This window comes from Nycticebus coucang, chromosome 6 (genome assembly GCF_027406575.1).
Source record: "Nycticebus coucang isolate mNycCou1 chromosome 6, mNycCou1.pri, whole genome shotgun sequence".
Taxonomy (NCBI): domain Eukaryota; kingdom Metazoa; phylum Chordata; class Mammalia; order Primates; family Lorisidae; genus Nycticebus; species Nycticebus coucang.
Window position 1 is genome coordinate 54603315 of NC_069785.1, and position 12005 is coordinate 54615319.

The 12005-nt window shown below is 38.8% G+C and overlaps 1 protein-coding gene across 10 annotated transcripts in view; it reads right to left on the reverse strand.

The window, feature by feature from the left end:
* Positions 1-12005, reverse strand: part of ATOSA (atos homolog A) — a 145214-nt gene that overhangs the window by 31993 nt on the left and 101216 nt on the right. For all 10 annotated transcript variants that reach the window (XR_008380767.1, XM_053595135.1, XM_053595136.1 and 7 more), the window contains 4 exons: positions 6743-6927; positions 5414-5616; positions 5000-5125; positions 2224-4042 (listed from right to left, as the gene is read on the reverse strand). Coding sequence is in view for 9 of the 10 variants with exons in the window: in XM_053595135.1 (XP_053451110.1) it covers positions 2224-4042; positions 5000-5125; positions 5414-5616; positions 6743-6927 (2333 nt within the window). In the remaining variant the exon portion in view is untranslated. The remainder of the gene's footprint in view (positions 1-2223; positions 4043-4999; positions 5126-5413; positions 5617-6742; positions 6928-12005) is intronic.

A 12005-nucleotide genomic window follows, 5' to 3' on the forward strand; every position in this document is an offset into this window, starting at 1 on the left:
GACTCGCCTGAGCGACAGTGAGACCCCGACTCATGAAAAAAAATGGAAAAATCGGGTGGTGCCTGTGGCTCAAGGAGTAGGATGCCGGTCCCATATGCCAGAGGTGGCAGGTTCAAACCCAGCACCAGCCAAAAACCACAAAAAAAAAGAAAGAAAGATAAAATGGAAAAACCCAGCTGGGTGCTGCAGCGAGCACCTGTAATCCCAGAGACTTCCGGAGGCTGAGGCAGCGGGGTGCCCGCAGCCTGAGTCTGAAGTTGCAGTGAGCCACCACGCCCACTGCCCTCTGCTCAGGGGCATAGGGTGGGACCCTGTCTCAACAACAAGGACAACAACAAAAAAGTAAAGAAATAAAAAATAAGCAACGAAATAAAATAAAAAAGCCAAAAAAATTAAATTAAAAAACCAAAAAAGAACTACAAAAATTTTTTTAATTAAAAAAAAAATAAGATCATAAAAGGTTAATATTCTTAAGGCCACAGCAGGTTTTTGTGACACTTACAGTTTTACAGAAGTACAATCTACCATTTGATTAAATCCTATGTTGAAGATCTTCTGTAGGAAAATATAAACTGAAAACATGGCATAATTTAAAAACTCTACTGCCTGGCAAAACTAATTTGAGTGATAAAGAAGATGAACTGAGGTCATGGATATGTGAATCAAGGTAGTTAAGAAGTGTTTTTCCATATAATCAAGATAAAAATTTATAATAATGCTTAGGGAAATAAATTTGAACCCGATGATTTTTGGAAGTTACAAAGTGGTTTGGTGGGAAGTCAAATAAAATGGAATTAACTAAATATTTCTCATTTATATAGTGCATTAAAGCTTTACAAAATATATATATTTATATAATTTTTTTTTTTTTTGTAGAGACAGAGTTTCACTTTATTGCCCTCGGTAGAGTGCCGTGGTGTCACACAGCTCACAGCAACCTCCAACTCCTGGGCTTAGGCAATTCTCCTGCCTCAGCCTCCCAAGTAGCTGGGACTACAGGCGCCCGCCACAATGCCCGGCTATTTTTTTTTGTTGTTGTTGCAGTTTGGCCGGGGCTGAGTTTGAACCCGCTCCCCTCAGTATATGGGGCCGGCGCCCTGCTCACTGAGCCACAGGCGTCGTCCACCTTTACAAAATTTTTTAAAATCTATCATTTGATTGTCAAAACTCTAATATAGGCAAAAAAGATTTATCAATCTTAATGTAAAATTCAGGAGACTGTGGTTTTTAGAGATTATACGACTTATTACTCAGTGTCACTCCACAACAAAACTGAAGCCAAAACTGGAACTCGAGTGTCTTTGACCAACAGCTTAGTGATTTCCCTATAGATATTTCTAAAATCATTAATTGGCCAATGGCATTACATCAGGGGCATACTACTTGTACTGGGCCTGGGCTGCTAATAAACAACACCTTAAGCTAATATAAGTTTCATTTCTGACTGTTTACTCTCTACCAACTGTTTGTAAGCATAGAAATAAACACAAAAAAAGGCACCAGGAAGAATTCAAATGAACCAGGGACTTCTATAATCTACAAATTTGTTCTTAATTATTATGAGGTAGTAGAAAAAGCCCTAGATTACAAGAGACTGCAGTGGGGGATGCCAATGGAGCCACTAAAGATTTGTATGACTACTTGTCAATGTCAGTTATTCTCTTTTGAGTCTGAGTGTCCTCATAACTGTCCTATCTGTCCTGTGGTGAAGTACTAAAAAGAACCACATCTTCTATAATCATGATACATTTGAAACCAATTTACCAATAACATATAAAATCAAAGGAATATTTACATACATATTACATAGTGTTCATTCTCTTGAATCCACAAACCAAGTATTTAAAAGCTAGTTCTCTCTGAATAAAAGATACACCTTTTTAGATGGGTATGCGGGAGAGAGAAGAAGAACAAAGCTGAAAGACCTAAATAATAGACCTAATACATCATGAAAAAAATTATAGCAAGAAAAACAGGTACACTGCTCCCTATTTTTTAAACCCACATGGTCTTTATTTCTTCTGCTTACCTAGCATTTGCTCTTAAGAGAATAGGTTATTTGCAAGGCTATTAATACTAGTTCTGTAGAAGGTCTACTATACCAGACTATGGGTCCTACAGATGATGGGCACCTTGGACCTTTATAATGAGATCTCCTACGAGCAAAATTTAAATCATAAACAAGTGTTAAGAATTGTATTTGAAATATGAGATGTAACCTACCAACACCTCTGTAGTTTTTAGATGTTCACATGCAGACAAACAGTCTTTTATATTTCTTCTCTGAGAAGTGTTTTGAGATTTTTCACCAGTTGGATCTTCTTTCTTATCCTGTTCATCACTTTTTAATTGTGTTGGCTTTTTGCATTTGAAAGCTTCATTACCTTTATTGAGATAGTTTTCTATGCTGTTAAGTTGAGTATTTTGCTCACATGTCTTAGGCTTTTTTGAATCTTTATTTGAGTAGTTATTTTCACATTTGTTCAAATATTCAGATATCTCCGACAAAGTAACTTTCATTTTTGAGTCAATTTTTTTTGAATTATCAAATTGGAGATTGTCAAAGAATTCTGGGTTACAATTCTCATTTTTTATTATTTTTTCCTTACACTTATTTGTGCAAATCTGTTTGTCAATACTATTACAATTAGAATACTGTTTATCAACTCCATTGCTAATTTCTTGTTCCTTAAATCTGCTTGTCGAATCTCCATTATTTTCTTTGCAATGAGACACATTTAAAGAAGTCAATAAACTAGTAGCTTTGTTCTGTGTCTCCTGATATGTACTTTGGCTGATTTCGCTAGGATTGTTCTGACAATGATTTCTTATTTGAGGTCTCAAAGAACATTTTTCTTTACAACTACATTTAAATGAACTAAAAGATTTGTTAGGTATTAAGTTTTCCCCAGTGCGGTCTCCTAACAAAGAAAATTTTGCATGAGAAATGGGAACAGGAGAATCACCCTTATTTTTCTTCAACAAATTTTTGTCTTCATATGAACTCCTAAACACTTTAGAAGGGGCTGAAGTGGTATCACACATGTTGAATGACTGCCGGGGGACATATGATGCTGTTGGATCAATGTGTTCCAAGTGTTGAGCAATCCTTGCAATAACATCTTGCCGTTCCTGGAGTAAGGAACCTATCAAAGGATTAGTCTCTCCAACAGACTGATAAGAATAAAGACCATTAGAAACACAAGTTTCACTTCGAGGAGTTTCTGTTTTTAGTCGAATTTTTCCCTCATTGATGTCTTCCTGGGAAGTGATGTCTGGACTACCAAAAGAAATGGAGAATGTTTCTTTACATTTTCTCACATTTTCATTTTCTGGCAAAACCCGGAAAAGTTTTGAATGAAGTGAACTAGACTCTTGAGTATTATATGGATGTCCAGAAACATGTGAAGTGCTTGGATCACAATGAATCAAATGTTGGGCGATTCTTGCAATAACTTCCTGTCGGTCCTGAATTAAAGAACCTATTAAAGGGTTAGCCTCACCAACTGACTGCCAGGAAGTCTGGCGATTAGAAACACTGGAATCAATCATTGAAAATGATTTTAAAGTTCTTGATGATGTTTCGTGTGACTTTGTATCTCCTACACTATTAAAGCTCAGAATATTGGCTTGAGATGTTCCATATTCAGATTTACTGCCAGTGCCCGCATAAAGTTTGACATTTTTGATGGCTGTAGTATATTCTGTAGTTGTGCCATTTTTTGCACGTAATACACTTTCAGGTGTCATGGTCCAAGCTTGTTTGCTACACAGATGCTGTGAACTGTTGGTACTACATTGTTCTTCTTCATTAGAATTGAGGTCCTGAGGGGTTTGATGTTCATGTTCTTGAATTTTTTTCTCATAAAGGCCAATATTAGTGTGAATACTACAGGTCAAAATTGGGTAATTAGATTGTCTGGGCAAGGACTGGACGCTGACTTTCAAGGCCACGTTGTGAGAAACATTGGGAACAGGAAAGACGTGCTCAATTGGAGTTTGTGAAAAATTCCACCGTAGGTCGACATCAGCAGCACTGATTCTAGAATCACACAGAAAGGTATGGAATCAATAGATTATAAAAATGATGTCCTTATTATTGTATATTATTTTTAAAATGTAAAGCAGTCTGATACTTATCTTTTCTGCATTACCACTGAGGTTTACTTTTAGCTACTTTACCACACATATCAGTCTGATTAAAACCAATAAGTGGTACAACAGATTGTGCTTAGAAGAGATGACTTTTTTTTTTTAAGAGATGACCTTTTTAAGAACATGTGACCACTTAAGTTTTAAAGCTCAAGAATGTTATGATAGGCCAAGTGCGGTGGCTCACGTCTGTAATCCTAGCACTCTGAGAAACTGAGGCAGGTAGGTTGCCCTGAGCTCACAGGTGAGACCAGCCTGAGCAAGAGCCAGGCATTGTGGCAGGCGCCTATAGTCCCAGCTACTTGGGAGGCCGAGGTAAGAGAACTGCCTGAGCCCAAGAGTTGGAGGTTGCCGTGAACTATGATGCCACCATACTCTACCAAGGGTGACAAAATGAAACTCTGTCTGAAAAAAATAAAAAAGAATGTTATAATGTAAAAATATTGACAAAAATAGAAAAGAAGGACTTTATATTTACTAGTAAATAAATGGATTCAGCTAATTTTATTGTGCAAGATAATTAGGAGCTACTATCTCATGGTCATCTGCCTAAGAGAACAATTATTTCTTTAGCAGCCCCTATGTTTCCACTGTCCAAGATGACAAAAATTAAGGCTGTTATTACAGAAATTTAGTAGCCCTGGAAACTTTTCCACTCTATGAGCATCATCAAGTCCACTGGTTCCTATAAGTAAGCTGAAAAGTCCTCTAAATACTGCTCTGTGCCAAATTTAATGCAACAAAGAAAATTCATACTAATTCAATCTAGATTTATCTAACTTGTTCTAAGAAAAACCTCAGTAAATTTTATCTACTTATATTTAGAAATGAAAGCAATACTCAATACCTGTAGAGAATATTTCGTGGAATAGCACCATGAGAGACACTCAGCCAAGCACTTAACTGAGAAAAAAACACAAATGAGCGGACAGCCAACAGAAGAGTCTTCTCTTCAATAAATCGATCACCATTCCTAAGGGAAGTAACAAAGCATAATCTAAATGTCAGCAAATAAAAAATAATTGCAGTTTAGAAAGGTAGAAACTGAAATAAACCTATCACTCAGGATGTGTGCTTTGAAGAGGATAGGAGTACACTCACTAATGTCACTTGAACTCACAAATACTAAACATAAGAACTAAATATTTCAATTCTACTACATAAAAGAATTCAAAGACAGGATACATTAAAATAATTTAGAGAAGTAATGAAAAGCTTGATTTACCTCAGGAACAACTTCAAACTAAGTTCAATGACTTACTGTCGAGGAACTGGCTCCAAGGTCCATCTTTCTAATAATAATGCATCTTGATTAATTGCAGGATCATTTAGATCAATTCCATCTGTGGTGAGCCCATCATCACTATAGCAGCAGTCTGGTAGTAGCATCACCTCCACCATGATAGGAAGGTTATTCTTCCACAACAACGTGACCTCAGACCTGGTTCGTCTGGCTTGGCGACACTTAAAGAAAATGAATACAAACAAAATGTCTCAATAATCCACCTGATTTTGTTATTTAAATTTGAAAATTTGTAAAGTAGACATCTGTATGAGAAATGAGTCACTTATTACAGAGCTTTGTTCAGACTTGGCTATATGGGTTTCATACTAGTAAGCTCTAGAATCAGTACAGGGATTAGTACTGAACATTCATGATGTAAATTTTCTTGGGAAGGATATCTTTGTTTCATCCTGTGGAAAAAGAACAGCCATATACAATGCCTGACAGGCCTCTGAGATGGTCTGACCTTGCTTAGTTTGGCATCACTTGCCAGGAAAAATAAATTCTTACATCTGAAGATCAAAGTATTAAAAATTTACTTTCATTGGGCGGTGCCTGTGGCTCAGTTGGTAAAGGTGCCAGCCCCATATACCAAGGGTGGCGGGTTCAAACCCGGCCCCGGCTAAACTGCAACCAAAAAAAAATAGCTGGGCGTTGTGGCGGGCGCCTGTAGTCCCAGCTACTCGGGAGGCTGAGACAAGAGAATCGCTTAAGCCCAGGAGTTGGAGGTTGCTGTGAGCTGTGTGATGCCATGGCACTCTACCGAGGGCCATAAAGTGAGACTCTGTCTCTACAAAAAAAAAAAAAAAAATTCTTAAAGCAAATTATACATTACTTACAGAAGTATTTTAATGGCATTATATAAAAACGCTAACAAAAGTATCCTCACAATAAAAAAAAAAAAAGAGGAATCCAATGTGGGGGAAATAATCATAACATCAATTTATTAAATGAATGAACACAAAGTAGACAATCCCAGGCTGAGACTTTAAAAATAAAAAAAAGCTAAACCCCAACAACAAAGATAGTCCTAAATGTAGTATATGAAAGGACAGGTACGAAGTTGGCTACCTACCTCTGTGCTGATCAGCAAAGTTACTTGCTGTGCCTTCAAGAGTCTGTTTAAGAGCCAAGGTTATTAGCCATGGTCCAGAATTAGGATTTTTTTTTTTCCTTTAAGGTTACTATCAATTTGTAACCACATACAATGTGAAGCTTATGATTATAATGTAATAAAGATGATGACAGAATCTAAACTCATTTATATAAAAGGTAAATAAAAAGTATTCAACATAAGAGTCTCACCTGGGCCAGCTTATCATTACATTCATGTTTGGTAGTTACTGGGTAACAAGACTGTGCTGGAGGGCAATGGAAACTTTCGGTTCGACCTTTTATAGAACATTCAGGTGTTCGTCCTTCTGTTATTAGCAAGGCCAAAGAGACCAAAAACTCCTCTGCATCATATTCAAAATATTCATCGAGAGTATCTGGTATAAAAAAAGGGGAAGAAAAGTCCACACTATTATGTGCTCTTAATAAGATCTCATCTGTTATGCTTAAAATAACTAATGTCACATTCCATTCCATATTCAAATATATCTACCAATAAAGAGTGAAAAGAAGAAAAATGAGAATCAAACTATAGTAAACTCTTGACTCACAAAGTATGTAGAAATGAGATGATGGATAATTTCAAATTCTAGCTGAACAGGACTGATAAAAATTATGGCATAAAATTGTATTTTTATATTAGTTGGGCACCCATTGCTCAGTGGTTAGAGGGCCAGTGTGTTTCAACCTGGCCCGGGCCTGCTGAACAAAAAAAATAGCTGGGCGTTCTGGTGGGTGCCTGTAGTCCCAGCTACTCAGGAGGCTGAGGCAAGAGAATCACGTGAGCCCAAGAGTTGGAGGTTGCTATGAGCTATGCATGCACTCTACCGAGGGGGAGAAAGTGAGACTCTGTCTCAATAAAAAAAAAAAAAAAAAAGAGGGGGGGGCGGTGCCTGTGGCTCAAAGGAGTAAGGCGCTGGCCCCATATGCTGGAGGTGGCAGGTTCAAACCTAGCCCTGCAAAAAAAAAAAAAGTTTTATGTAAACTTCAGTTAATTTACATTTATCATGTTATAGGTAATTACATTTGGGGATGTCAGATACAGTATTTGTTTCACACAAATCAACACTAACAACTAAAGGTTAATAAGTAATCCGTCATTTTTAGCTACTTTATTGCTATACAGATCCAACTGCATGCTTCTCTTTCTCTGCCTTCTCCCTCTCTTAGCTAGTCTCTTACTCTCACAGCATTAATTTGGTGAGCAATCAAGCCAAGAGGTTGTCTCTCTCTGCCTTTGCTATACAGTGACGATAGTTTCAGAGGAAGAAGAATGAGGGCTATCTTTCAATAGATGGAGTGTGATATCTTGCCTATCACACAGTTCCAAAAAATCTAATCTGTAAGTTTTTTTCATGTAATTTAGAAATTTCTCCTCAGAGCTTTAATTTTTTAACAGTTAATTTTAAAAACTGTTAACTTGCTATACAAGTTGAACATTCATGTACAGATGTGCACACAATATTCAATTTTGTTGTACAATATTGTATAACAATGTTGAAAAAAATTTGTTTTTGTTTTTTTTTTGTAGAGACAGAGTTTCACTTTATGGCCCTCGGTAGAGTGCCGTGGCCTCACACAGCTCACAGCAACCTCCAACTCCTGGGCTTAAGCGATTCTCTTGCCTCAGCCTCCTGAGTAGCTGGGACTACAGGCGCCCGCCACAACACCCGGCTATTTTTTGGTTGCAGTTTGGCCGGGGCCGGGTTTGAACCCACTACCCTCGGTATATGGGGCTGGCGCCCTACCAACTGAGCCACAGGCACCGCCCTGAAAAAAATTTGTTTTTTATACTATGTCGCCCTCAGTAGAGTGCTATAGCGTCACAGCTCACAGCAACCTCAAACTCTTGGGCTTAAGTGATTCTCTTGTCTCAGCCTCCCACGTAGCTGGGACTACAGGCACCTGCCACAACACCCGGCTATTTTTTTGTTGCAGTTGTCGTCGTTTATTTTAGCTGAATCAGGCCAGGTTCGAACCTGCCAGCCTCGGTGCAAGTGGCCAGTGCCATAACCACTGTGCTATGAGCGCTGAGCCGGAAAAATTGCTCTTAGCTCTGCCAATTAAGCAATAAATACTTCATATGCCTACCCTTGTGAGGTAACATGGGAAAGAGTTGCAATGTACATAGCTCATAGTTTCTAAGCCTTTATGGTTTAGAGATAATTTTATAAAAAGAACAGTGCACCTGTGGCTCAAAGGAGTAGGGTGCTGGCCCCATATACCAGAGGTGGTGGGTTCAAACCCAGCCCCGGCCAAAAACTGCCAAAAAAAAAAAAAAAGAAAGAAAGAAAGAAAAAGCAAATAAAAAGAGAAGTGCAGCACAGTGCAGCATAGAATGGATCAAAAGAAAATGCAACTTGAACAGAGAATTTATATAGAAACTGTACAAAGGGAAAGACTAGAACTACATTATGAACAGCCTTTTAGGGTATAATAAAGAGGTCTATTTCTAGCACCAGGAAGGCTTAGCAGAAAAGGAAAAAGCCTTGAGAGTAAATTTTGTTGAATTGATATATTAAGACTGCTTGGAAAAGTTTCTCTAAAGCAGTGGTTCTCAACCTTCCTAATGCCACAGCTCTTTAATACAGTTCCTATGGGTTGTGACCCACAGTTTGAGAACCACTGCTCTAAAGTGACTATTGCCACACATAAAAATCACAGCCAGCACAGTCTCTTATCAATGTCAAGCACTGTCAGTTCTAAGTACATTCTATTTTATCAACTCGTTTGATCCTCAGAGCAAATCTAGATTATGTCTATTTTACAGACAACTGAAGCATGGAGATGTTAAGTAACTTACACAAGATCACCTAGCTAAAAAGCAGCAAAGTTGAATTTTTAAACTGAATAGTCTGGCTCCAGAATTTGGTTTTTAGTTCTAGTCTCAGTCAATTCATCCAGTTCATCATACAACCTCAACTACATTAATTAACACATGGATCCGACACTTGAAAAATTCTTAGACTAGGGCGGTACTCGTGGTTCAGTGAGTAGGGTGCCGGCCTCATATACTGAGGGTGGTGGGCTCCAACCTGGCCCTGGCCAAACTGCAACAAAAAAATAGCCAGGCATTGTGGTGGGCACCTGTAGTCCTAGCTACTTTGGGAGACTGAGGCAAGAGAATCGCCTAAGCCCAAGAGCTGGAGATTGCTATGAGCTGAGACGCCACGGCACTCTACCAAGGGCGACAAAGTGAGACTCTATATCTAAAAAAATAAAAGAAAAATTCTCAGACTGGGCTTAGTGCCCACAGCTCAGTGGTTATGGCACCAGCCACATACACCGGGGCTGGCAGGTTCATGTCCAGCCTGGGCCTGCTAAACAATAATGACAACTACAATTGAAAAAAAAAATAGCCAAGCGTTGTGGCAGGCACCTGTAGCCCCTTGTAGTCCTTGGGAGGCTGAGGCAAGAGAATCGCGTAAGCCCAAGAGTTTGAGGCTGCTGTGAGCTGTGATGCTATGGCACTCTACCGAGTGAGACTCTGTCTCAAAAAAAAGAAAAGAAAAACAAAAAAACTCAGACCAATAAACAATTAAACACAAATTACAAAGTACTGTGATAACTACTGAGTACAGGTCAGGAGCCTGTGCTTTATTTAACTCCTGAGCTGGGTGGGATACATAGTGGAGGATGGTGGTGAGGAAAGCTTCCCTAGTAGTGACCTGTTGCTTAGGACAAGTTACTTAAATTCATTTTTTTCCCTGTAGAATGAAAGTAACACCTGCCTAGTTACCTGAAAGAGCTTTAGAAAGGCCAGTTGAAGATTTCAACTGTCTTAAATGACAAAAGGGAATACTGGCAGCCTTCTTTAAATTGTATGACTATATTTCCCTACTACGCCAAAGCCAAACTGGATACCTGACCCACAAGGGTCAAAACGTATTTCTCAGGACACCGTAATTAGGATTGAGAGGTGCTAGTTGGTTTCTGCACGCTAGAACTAGAAGTGAGGTAATATGCAATCAGGGGTTACACAGTGGCCTAGGGCTGCCACAAGAATGGAAGAACAAAAGGGAGAAAGAAACAAGCTAGGATAGTGAATGAGAGAGACAGAAAGTCAGAACAATAGCTGCCTGATTCCAAACATAGTTTCAGTCCCTCATCAGGCCTATTAAATGAGAACTCTGTTCTTTGTAATAGTCAGTTTCTTTAAGTTTCTTGAGTGGATTGCTTTGTAGTGGAAAGAACCTGGACTAATAGCTAAAATGTACTTTTTTTTTTTTATTATTTGAGACAGAGTCTCACTCTGTCACCCTGGGTAGAGTGCCATGGCAGCATAGCTCACAGCAACCTCAAATTCTTGGGCTCAAATAATCCTCTTGCCTCAGCTTTCCGAGTAGCTGTGGCTATAGGTGCTCACCACAACCCTTGGCTAGTTTCTCTATTTTTAATACAGAGGGGGGTCTCACCGTGCTCAGACTGGTCTCAAACTCCTGAGCTCAAGCAATCTACCTGCCCTGGCTCCCAGAGAGCTAGGACTACAGGTATGAGCCACTGTACCCAGTTAAAATGTATTGTTTTGAAAATGAAGACAGTTGTCAAAAAAACAAACAAACAAACAAAAAAACACTTGTAAGTCAATTAATAAAAATCATTGTGTGCTATGGGCTTCATTCTATCCCCCCAATTCATAATACATATTTAAGTCTTACCTCCAATGTGACTATATGGAGATAAAGCTTTTAATTATGATATAATTAGGGTTAAATGAGATCATAAAAGTGAGACCTTAATCTAACTAACTGGTACTTTAAAAGAAGAAGAATAAAAATAAATGGGAAACTGAAAAACTTCTGTATAGCTAAGGAGACAATAGCCAAAGCAAATAGATAATCTTCAGAATGGAAAAAGATATTTTCAGATTATGAATCAGACAAAGCCTTAAGAACTAGGATCTATACAGAACTCAAATTAATTGACGGGCGGCGCCTGTGGCTCAGTCGGTAAGGCGCCGGCCCCATATACCGAGGGTGACGGGTTCAAACCCGGCCCCGGCCAAACTGCAATCAAAAAATAGCCGGGCGTTGTGGTGGGCACCTGTAGTCCCAGCTACTCGGGAGGCTGAGGCAAGAGAATTGCTTAAGCCCAGGAGTTGGAGGTTGCTGTGAGCTGTGTGAGGCCACGGCACTCTACCGAGGGCCATAAAGTGAGACCCTATCTCTACAAAAAAAAAAGAAAAAAAAATTAATTGACAATAAAAGCTAACAATCCCATAGATTACTAGGCAAGTGACATGGATAGAATATTCTTTAAGATGAATGGCTAACAAACACATGAAAAAAAAAAAGCTCATAAAACCTAATCATCAGAAAAATGCAAATCAAAACCACCCTGAGATTATCACCTAACTCCAGTAGGGTGATAATCTCACCACATCACAAAGTTCCAAAGCTGTAGATGCTGGCATGGATGTGGAGAGAGGGGAACACTTTTACACTGTTGGTGGGAC